General features: G+C 42.5%; 1 protein-coding gene across 1 annotated transcript in view; it reads right to left on the reverse strand.

The window, feature by feature from the left end:
• LOC111871032 (facilitated trehalose transporter Tret1-2 homolog) overlaps positions 1 to 10475 on the reverse strand; it is a 29006-nt gene that overhangs the window by 2404 nt on the left and 16127 nt on the right. The window contains exons 3-5 of the mRNA XM_023863764.1: positions 2366 to 2501; positions 1509 to 1775; positions 372 to 490 (exon numbers count right to left, since the gene is read on the reverse strand). Of these exons, the coding sequence (XP_023719532.1) occupies positions 372 to 490; positions 1509 to 1775; positions 2366 to 2501 (522 nt within the window). The remainder of the gene's footprint in view (positions 1 to 371; positions 491 to 1508; positions 1776 to 2365; positions 2502 to 10475) is intronic.

The raw sequence follows: 10475 nt of genomic DNA on the forward strand, positions 1-10475 counted from the left end.
ACTGTCATATATGGGGGGGGGGGGGTACGCGGTAGCGTAGTTGGTTGAGGCACTATGCTACAAGCCGGAAGGTCCTGAATTCGATTTCCGATGTCACTGGATTATTTTCAATTTACCATATTCTTCCATAACCGCATTACGGTCCCGCGGTTGACTGAACCTCTAACAGAAATGAGTACCAGGAATCTTCCTACAGGTAATGGGCGGCCGGCGCATAAGGCTGATCAACTCGCCGCCATCTGTCAGCCAATTGTTTAGAAAATGTGGGAGCCTCGACGACTCACAACTCTATAGGTCTCCACGGCCTGTTACAGGCTAGCTCCACCTTACTGTCATATACTCAGTATGAAGTCGCAGTGTAAAGCACTTACCTGGCTGAGGTAAATGACAGTGACAACAGGGAAGACCGCATTGACGATGGCCACTGTGCGCCAGTGGGTCACTGTTCCCAGCAGGTACTCCAGGAAGAAGCCCGACTGGTAGGATACCCCTGTGGACAACTCATTGCTCTTATGAACTGGGAATGCTGTATGAGGTTTGATCGCCCTGACTTATATCCCCGATCTAGCAGAAAGAAATTTACAATTTTCGATCCAGCATGCTATGAGTAACATTTATATTAAGCTTTGGATCAGGAGATTTAAATCCACCCCGCCAATATGGAGTTGTGGGTGGCGTATATTTCGGAAGTATTGCTATTTATTTATGCTTAAGAAATTCGCCACTACGCCTGCCGAACACGTACATGAGACAACAGCCGATATGCCTTTATTTCATAAAAGGAAAATCATTGAGTTTAGAAGGAATATTCGCCTGTATATTTCGGTTTAACTTATAGTTTGTTCTATTTTATGAAGTGGTGGTGAGCCGGGATAGCGTAGTCGGTATAGCGACTGGATACCGGCTGGACGACCAAGAGGTCGGAGTTCAAGTCACGATAAATTCAAAAATTTTCTCTTTTCCACGTCGTCCAGACCAGCTCTGGGGTCCACCCAACCTCCTATCCAATGGGTACCAGGGGCTTTTGACCAGGGGGTAAAACAGCCGGGGAGTAAGGCTGACCACGCACCTCCAACTAGTGCCGAGGTCAACAAAATATGGATCTATACATCCACTCCCCATACGGCTTCATGGTGTAGTGCTTAATTAGTTAAGTACAGGGACAACTTTACCTTTTTACGAAGTGATCGCTATGTAGTGTTATGTCGTGAAGCTGACACTGTCAGAATTTAGGTGCATATTGACTTCCGTATCAAGAACGGAAACGGATTTTCGAAATGAGAGCTGTAAATACTTGTGTCAGAGTGATTTGTGTCGGTTCCGTAAGCTCTTACGAGCACCGGAATAATCCCAGACCTTTCCCCCTTTTGTTGTCAGGGAGTTCCTAAGATTTAATTAACTACTCCTTTGTAACAGAATTTCTCACAATACCCATATACTTTCCATGGCCTTGAGAGTTCCTTCATCTCAAACCCGCTCTTCCAGTCAGTGTTTCCTTCCTTTCTTACCCGCTGTTCCCGCCAGGATGCCCCGTAGCTCCGGCTGGCTTATCTCGCCGTAGTACGTGTTGAGCGGCGCTTCGCACAGTCCGATGGTGACGCCGAGGATGACTTGTGCTGCGACGAACTGCTCGAAAGATTTTGCAGTACAGACCAGCATCCAGCCGATGAGGAAAGGTGCGTTGACTAGCATCAGGGAGAACTTTCGGCCCAACAGCTGCACAAGGAACCCCGACATGATACTGCCCACGGGCTGGCAGATGTACGGGATACTGGCTGCAAAGCATTCAAACAGACCACAAGTGATAGGCGATATACCGACGTACGCTGCTAATGTGTATTCTTGTTATGCAGATCAAGATTAAGCTGTAGACAGAGAAGACTGTAGTACAATATGTACAGATGACAGAATTAGCAGGACTTCCGGTTTAAGTTGGCATTGTGAGAAGCAGGTTATATGGAGGAAGGGATGGAAATATGAAAGTTACAGATTTTGAAGATTATTCCTTCTGAGATATATCGTCATATAAATGTGGTAGAGAATTACAAACATTTCGGAGGAACCAGCTGCTTCCATCTTCAGTATAGAAGAAGAAGCCGAGAAGGAATACATGGGTACAGAATTATTTTTTCCTCGAAGCTTATCATTCTATCCTGAAGGTGGAGTTAGTAGATCACTCCGAAACGTTAGGGGACGAATAGAGTTGGTGATGGTGGCGCGTAAACAAACACTCACAAAGCATAGAAAGACATATGGGGCTCCTTATTTTTTTTTCTTTTTGAAGACGAAACGTCAGTTAAATGATCTTACATCCCAGAAAAGTCCCAAGAATTGACACCGAGCTATGTTCAGGGAACTTACGTACCAATCCAAGAAGCCTGGACGCTGTCCAGCGAGAGGTCACCTTCCGCAAGATACAGCTGTGCAATCGCTACTGTTGAGAAGGCCAGGGTGATGATAACGTTCAGTGCCACCAAGTTGCACGCCATGGTGGCCAGCACCTGCCACAATAACAATAACTGATGGTAAGAACTACTGAGTGTGTTCTGGAACAAGGCCTACTTTCTCTTAGTGGGTCATTAACGATGAAAATTATGTAGCGTCGGGCTAGAGATGAATGATAAATTGCAAAGGCTTTCGAAGGAAGCGGTAGCGAACATATCAAGTTAGCATGGGAATGAGGAAACACATGAGAATCCCGTGTCAGGATAGCCGGTGTCCCAGCCGAGTTTCTAACCGAAGTCTAAAGCGTTACCTCTAGGCTAACCGCTTCATTAAGGCCCAATGAAAGGACTCTGTTACAATTGTTGAAATTGTACTCTTCATTCATTGGCAATGGTCTTGACTAATTGTACATAGAAATCTGCTATTACAAAACTAAATCACAATGGAGACATTCCGCTAAAATGTATTAAATTTATTCCCTTGTATTTTGGAAATATGTTGTATATTTTAAAATGTCCCACATAACGACCAAGGCATCGATGTTTGAACCCTGTTCACAAGTAGAGATTTTCTCTTCTCCAGCCACCCAAACTGGTTCCGGGGCCCACCCAGCTGTATATATATTGTGTATCGGGGACTCTTTCCCTGGGATAAAGCGACCGGAGCGTTAAGCTGGCCATTTACCTCCGTTAATGTTGAGGTTAAGAATGTATGGAGCTATGCCTTCACTCGTCCACACGTCTTCTTTGCATGGTGTTTAATTAAGCAGAGGGACAAATTCACCGTTCAAATTACCCAAGCAGAGTAATATATTTTATTGTTACAGGTTTATTGCAAGTACCGTGCCCCCAACAGTTCCACAGCCCACATCAGACGTTTACTTCTGGACTGCCTCCAACATGCTCTTAGAGAGCGTGAGAAATTTCTTACCTTCTAAGATACATGGAATGCTGCTTCCTCTGAGAACGTGACATAAATTCTTTCCTTGGACACCTAGGCTAATGTGCACTACTCATGCCCTGGATATCATTCATGTAATAAATTGCCGTATCATGTCAGACGGTAGGAATTGTACGTTCCAAGATTTGTTGTTCTTAATGCTGCGAAGTGTTAATTAATTAGTTACGTTTGTTGGCAGGTAATTCTTCCAGTTGTCTGCATAACCTGCGTGTAGCCTGCTTGGAGATAGCGGCGGTTATACAGACAATGTAAACATATTACAAAAAAATTGGTTTCACTATCTGTATCCAGGTTAGCTTATTGTGTGTTCTGTTGACTTGGCTTAGCTCGGAAGACAAAGCCTACCTGCTCAACATTGCATCATCCTGCAGTATAGCAATTCACGCAGGATAAAAATAGGAATTTTCTGCAAGACCTGAAGCTGAAAGTTGGCTGCCATCAGAGACTGCACGGGGCAGGCTGCCACTTCGAGTACATTGATGTTCCCACGCCATTTTGTTGCTTCTCGAGGGATATGGAAAGTGTTGGCCACATAGCGGACAGTACACGGCTTGTTGTAGACTGATGTAGACTCTGAAGGGGCCTGACTATGATGATTAACACTCAGGATTGTTGGTGGTTTTGGACTTTGTCTATCGTTAGGTATTCTAAAGAACACTAAAGAATACAACGTTTCGGAAACTAAACTAGTTTCTGTCCTCAAATGAGTGGATGGGAGACACGTACTGTTTTGGGTCCGTCAGGAAAGCTAACCCGAACCACTGGAAGTCATGTTCTTTAGTGTTCTTCATAATACCGAACGGCGGACGAAGTCCGAATAACCAGAAATGCCGGTTTTAGATTTACGTTTTGCAAAGAAGAAAGGTACAATTTCTGGGGGGGGGGATAATATTGTGATATAACGTCTGAAAGCCTGAAGAACTGATATAGAACAGAAGTCATTGCTAGGCAACGTTTCGGTAAGAACATTCCCATTGCAACGAATATACACGGAATAATCCATTTGCTAGGCAACGGTTTGGTAAGCACGTTCTCGTAATAACTAAGGAAAAACAGAATAACACGAAATGTTCGAACTGCTAATCTATATTTGGGTCACATAGAAGTTATAAAAGAGTCGTAATCCATTCCACCGTAACCTTGCGAGTGGTATGAGGTGACGAAAAGGAAACCTGGAGTCTGAGATAGTAAAATATGGTCCCACTGGACTCGGACTCGAAAATGACTGCACTGACGAGAGCCAGCAGTAATTGTAAACGCCAGGCACATCCTCTCGTCAGAGAGCGCGCCCCACATCAACGAACCCTCACCTGTAAGATTTGAGGCTTTCACGGCGGTGACTATGAAGAAAGCAGTCATCTGGGATTTGGCACCGTGTATATGTGGTGTTAACCGACGTTTCGGAGGAACGTATCGCCTCCATCTTCAGGGTAGAAGAAAGAATATAAGAAATCTGCAAGCGAAGAGACCGTGAGAACCGGTAAAACCCTCACCTGTCTGACAGTAATAACAATCGGCTCGTAAGCCCCAGATGGATGCTTTATTCCAAGGCAGACTTGCCGACTGACCGTCGCTCGTAACATAAGACTCTACTATTGAGGGAGTTCAGTGAGTCAGTGAGCAGACCTTGGTTCGTCATTCGCCACAGTGGAAGAGAAGCCACTCGTAGTCCAGCAAGGAATGGAGCGGGCCGTAAGCAGCCATTGAGTATGTGTCGTTATAACTGGTTGTAATTGTAACAGAAGTGCCAGTAAATCTAATCATCCAATCCAGAACGCATATATTCGTCACGCAAACCCTTAATAGTTGACAATATTCACGCATGATAAATTGCATACTGATCTTTCTGCAAAGAACCTTTCTTCTTTTTCTTAAAATACGTTCTCATGTAGATTTTAAAAGGTTCTGACGATGGTGGATAAGACAGAGAATTACCGTTTTTTTACCATCGTCCGGGATTCTATGTAATAGAAAGCACGACGTTTCGGAAATTGAATCTTCGTGTTTTCTATTTCCTAAAATACTTGGCAATGGAACAAATCCAAAAACCCAGTAATTCTATATGTTCTCATGGTTACACATAATTCTTTACTAGTAGTCACTATAGGATTCTGACGATGGTGTATAACACACTGATATATTGGGTTTTCGGACTTTATCCATCGTCCTGGTTTTTAAGATAACTAATAAAAACACGGCGTTTCGGAAACTGGATCTGTTTCCGTCCTCAGGTGAAGGAAAACACCTATTCTGTTGGGTCCGTTAGAAAGAGCTAGCCTCAATCGCTGGTCCAGTGAGTGAAGCTAGCTCTTTCTAACGGACCCAACAGAATAGGTGTTTTCCCTCACCTGAGGACGGAAACAGATCCAGTTTCCGAAACGTCGTGTTTTTGTTAGTTATCTTAAAAACCAGGACGATGGAAAAAGTCCGAAAACCCAATATATCATAATTCTTTACTGTTGACAAGCAACGAAGAGTAAAATTTAAAGGTTACGAAATGGCGGAACACAGAATTTTCGCTTTATTTTTCAAACCCAGAGTAAATCTGTACAAGAGAAGCTATAATTCTATTCGAGATATCTCGTTAATAATATCGAAACGGGTATCCTAAATGAGTACACTTTATATCCCCACATTTTATTTATTTTAATTTTTATTCGAGCATTACCCCACCCGCCCATGCGTATCCTGAGAACTTGTCTTACGAGTTGTTGTTAACCAGATACGAGTGTATGTACGTTTTCTTGTTTTACTTATCATAGTTACATTATCAATTTGCTTGTAGTATTTATTTAACTACTTTAACAGTCGTGGGCAAATTATAATGTTCTTTACTAAACACGTATGTTAGGCGTTGCTGTCCTACGTCTGTTCGCGTGTCCTAAATCCTTTAACTTCCTTTGTTTCCCCGCCTCAGTAAAACAGTTCTCATTTCAAAATTCTGCAAACTACTTGCTAATGTAAGTAATAATCGGGAAACAAGCGTATTATCTCCTGGGTATGACAGCTTGTAGTCTGGTAGATCTGTACCAACGCTTCGAACGGAAAATCTGCCTCCACATTCACCGTATAAGTTTACAACCTGATGATGCGCCGTCGTTATACTGTATATGGAAGGTGACATGGGCTGTAGTTATTAGAGGGTCAGGAGAGGAACTGGAGTAGTTGTTATGATTTATTTAACGATGTTGTCAGTGGCTCATATCATACAGCTCAAACAAAAAAACAAAACAAATTCCGTTGCTTGAGTCTGCAAGCGAGCTAGCCGGCAAAGTTAGTGCCAACTTTAACAGATAGAGGGCGTCGCGTGATCAGCGCAACGGATCCTCACGACGGTTAATCTTGGTTTTCTAGACCGGTGCCTCTATTTCCTTGAAATTTCTCTTCAAATATCCTCACGAGGCTGAGTGGACCCTGTTTGAGACCCACTACTTCTCAAGAAAATCTGGTAGTGCCGGGAATCGAACCCGGGACCTCTTGATCTGTAGCCAGGAACTCTGACCACTAGACCACAGAGGCAGTCTACCGTTTAGACATACCGAAAAGTGAATAATGAACTGGGAAAGATAGAGAAGTAAGCAATCGTGACCTTATTTGAGGCATCATTCCTGCATCTGCTGGAGAGAATGAGGACAACCACGAAAATCCTCAGTCGTGACAGCGATATCTGAGCATAGATCTGAATCCAGGATCTCCTGAATGTAAAGCAGAAGTGAGCCTGCTACCGAATTTCAGTTCTGGCCAGCTTCAGTGCAGATACGAAGGAAACAAATGAAACAGGTCAGGAGATTGGGCACTCCACTGGGATTCGAAAGTGGTTCCTCCCGAATATGTGACAGGTGCTCAGTTATAAGATTCGACGTGGAAGCAGATTTGCTTAGTGGGGGGGGTGAGGTCCAACTGGGTCCACTCGGCACGGCGATCACTGATTGGCCTATTGCAGCCTGCCCTCGGTGGTTATGATGATGGAGAATTTCGTGGAATGAAGACTGACAGGGGAAACCGAGGTACTGGGAGAAAACCCGCCCCAGCGCCACATTGTCCACCACAAATCCCACTTGACCAGACCCTGGCCGCCGCGGTTGGAAGCCAGAAACTAACCGCTTGAGCTATGGCGCGGCCTCATGGGAAGCAGATTGTGTACACCCCTGATCTGAAACACTCGGTGAAGTGAAGGGGATAACTACAAGGCCGCTTCCTATTACTGACGAAGGCGTTTTTTTTAGTTCCGGGTTGTCCTTATCGTCTTGTTCTAGATATTGCTAATCATAATTTTTCCATTCGTAACACGACTCAATTGCAGGTTGACACGTCTGTGTTGAAGAACAAGACAGTGTTCGCTACATAAAAAGTGCACAGCAATACCTCGCATAGTCCGGGTAATCGGTTCCGCCAATATCCCGGACTGTTTGAAACCGGACGAATCGAGGAACTAAATACATAAAAAAAATGATAATTGGTTCCCCCAAAAAATCTCCGTTTTTCAATAAATAAAAAGAGATTAATAAATTCAAATGTTTTTATTAGAAATAATTTTAAAAAAATCATGTTTTTCGCAATTCATTTTTTTCTCTAAAAATTGCAATATTGATATCTGCACATTTTTATACTTTGGCCTTTTCTCTTCATACATTTCTTTGTAGCAACGAATTGCATTGTTTATCGTTCGACAAATTGTAAGGCTATGTTCAATACTGGTATCAACTTCCATTATATGCTCTGACAAGGTTTCAGCCATTCCAATAATTTTTGATAGTTGTTCAGATGTTAATTCTCATGCAGGCACTTCAACACAGTCGTCGTTGTCTAAGTTGTCCTCCCGTTCTCCATAAGCCCGTTGTACATCTATGTCAAAAAGTGTTTCATTATCTAGTGCCCATAAAAGTCCATAAAATTTCTATTATGCCCACATTATTTTGGTGCATTCTATTTTATCTTGTTTTACCTTGAAAAAAGAGGACTACAGCGTGTGATTTTAGCACGGACTAAGACAGTGTAGCAGTTTTAACGTAATTTAATAAAATATTTTTAATCTATCAAGACAACTGAAGATGGCCGTTTGGGGCCGAAACATGTAGAGTCAAAGTGTAAAATGTTAAACGAAATTGAAATTAAGTAGTGAGTAAACAAATGTTGCATTATTGACGGGTGATAAATACATGGACGTTAAGTTAAACAATTGCAACAGGATGCTGAAATACAGAATTGACTGTGAAGCTAGGGAAAGTAGCCTTAGTGGTGCCTTCATCGGGCTTTCCAAACATGCCCATAAATTTATTCAAGATAATGTTGTGAATGCGTGTGTTGGACTTGAGACACCTCAGCATTACGTAGCCACTTCTCACAATACGCCGAAGGAGGTAATTCTAACAAGAAATTCGATATCATCAGTTTCCTACCTCACAGGAAACACACCGTGTCTCGATGGCAAAGAGGAATCAGTTGCTGTGCTGAATCCTATGAAAACAGCAAATGCAAATTCAAAGTTTTTGGATTTTAGAGCAAGAAGTACTAAAACTGTGCCGTTTTTCTGTCGGCAGTTCCAGTGCTTCTGCTTATCGGTGACCCAAGTTCGCATATCGTCTGAGGATTTCTTGACCAGCTGAATATTTATCTGTTTAAGAGATGGAAGGATAATATTAAGAAGGATCTTAGAGGGGTGGTATAAACTGGACTGATCTGGCTTAGGATGTGGACCAGTGGAGGGATCTTGTGAACATGCTAATAAACCTTCCGGTTCCATAAAATGTTGGGAAATTCTTGTGGCTGCACAACTGGCGGCTTCTCAAGAAGGGATCAGCTCCACGGAGTTAGTTTAGTTAGTTAGTTAGTTGCCGTGCCATAGCTCAAGCGGTTGGTCGCCGGCTTCTCGCTGTGGCGGCTTGGGTTCGAGCCCATGTAAGGTCATGTGGGATTTTTGGTGGACATAGTGGCACTGGGGCAGGTTTTCTTCGAGTACTTTGGTTTCCCCTGCCAATTCTCATTCCACCGACTGCTCCACATTCATCATCTACCATTCGGGACTGTACAATATGCCAGTTAGTGGCCGACGTACGAAGTAGACAGTCTCACTCCATCCAAAGAAACTAAAGGAACTAGTTAGTTAGTTATGGAGTGTTTAACGAAGCCCTCGGTAACTGTGACTATAGAGCGTCGAATGATAAATGATTAGGAAATAATAAACTGGAAAGATGGAAAAATGTCAGTCATGTTATCGGGTCTCTGGAACCTCCCAAATATGAAACAGGAGTTCTGATCCCTCCACTGCGACATTCCTTCAGCTTTTCTTGACCAGCTGAGTAACAGTCAACTTCTCAATTAATGTCCTGTAAAACTGAGGAAAGAGATTCAATTCCAGTGCCTTCTAAATATTAATAAAAAAGCGTTATGCTGCGTGCTAGTGACTTGTTTTCCGCATTTGGGACTCGAACCGAAGGACCTTGGGTAGCAGCCCGTCCTTCCTGATTTCTTTGTTAGCAACCAGATACACAGTTTTAAATGTGATTACGTGCAGATAACTATTTTGTATTTTTCAATCCTACACACACACACACACACACACACACACATATATACACGTTTCAATTGCCTTTCCCTTTACATCTTGAACTTATATATCACCCTCTTTCAGTTCTCAAATAATGTGAACTAAAATTATTATATTTTCTTCAGTGGTATTTTGTACCTACTTCTTAGTCTTCATCACAAATATGTATCTCATTATCAAAATGAACTTTTTCATTTGTAACCTAAATTTTACTCCATAATTTAGTCTCAGAATACTTTGATATTGTTATATATTGGATTTTCTTCCTCAACAGACATCGCGTATTTCACTTATTTGTTTTACATTTAAACATGTTTATTTTCCATATGCTCAAAAAAACTCATCGTAAGTTTCCCTGAAGTTTTGGCTAAATATAATAGTACGTTGTTCGCGTCCCCGCTCAAACTTCATTAATTTGTAAAGATATGACGTAGGGCTATCATTTCACATCCGGAAATAATTGGTCGATTATTATGCATTTTTAATCAAATGCGTTCCATGCAGAACTCCTAAAGCATTTGCA

The sequence above is a fragment of the Cryptotermes secundus genome, unplaced genomic scaffold, assembly GCF_002891405.2.
Source record: "Cryptotermes secundus unplaced genomic scaffold, Csec_1.0 scaffold4492, whole genome shotgun sequence".
Taxonomy (NCBI): Eukaryota; Metazoa; Arthropoda; class Insecta; order Blattodea; family Kalotermitidae; genus Cryptotermes; species Cryptotermes secundus.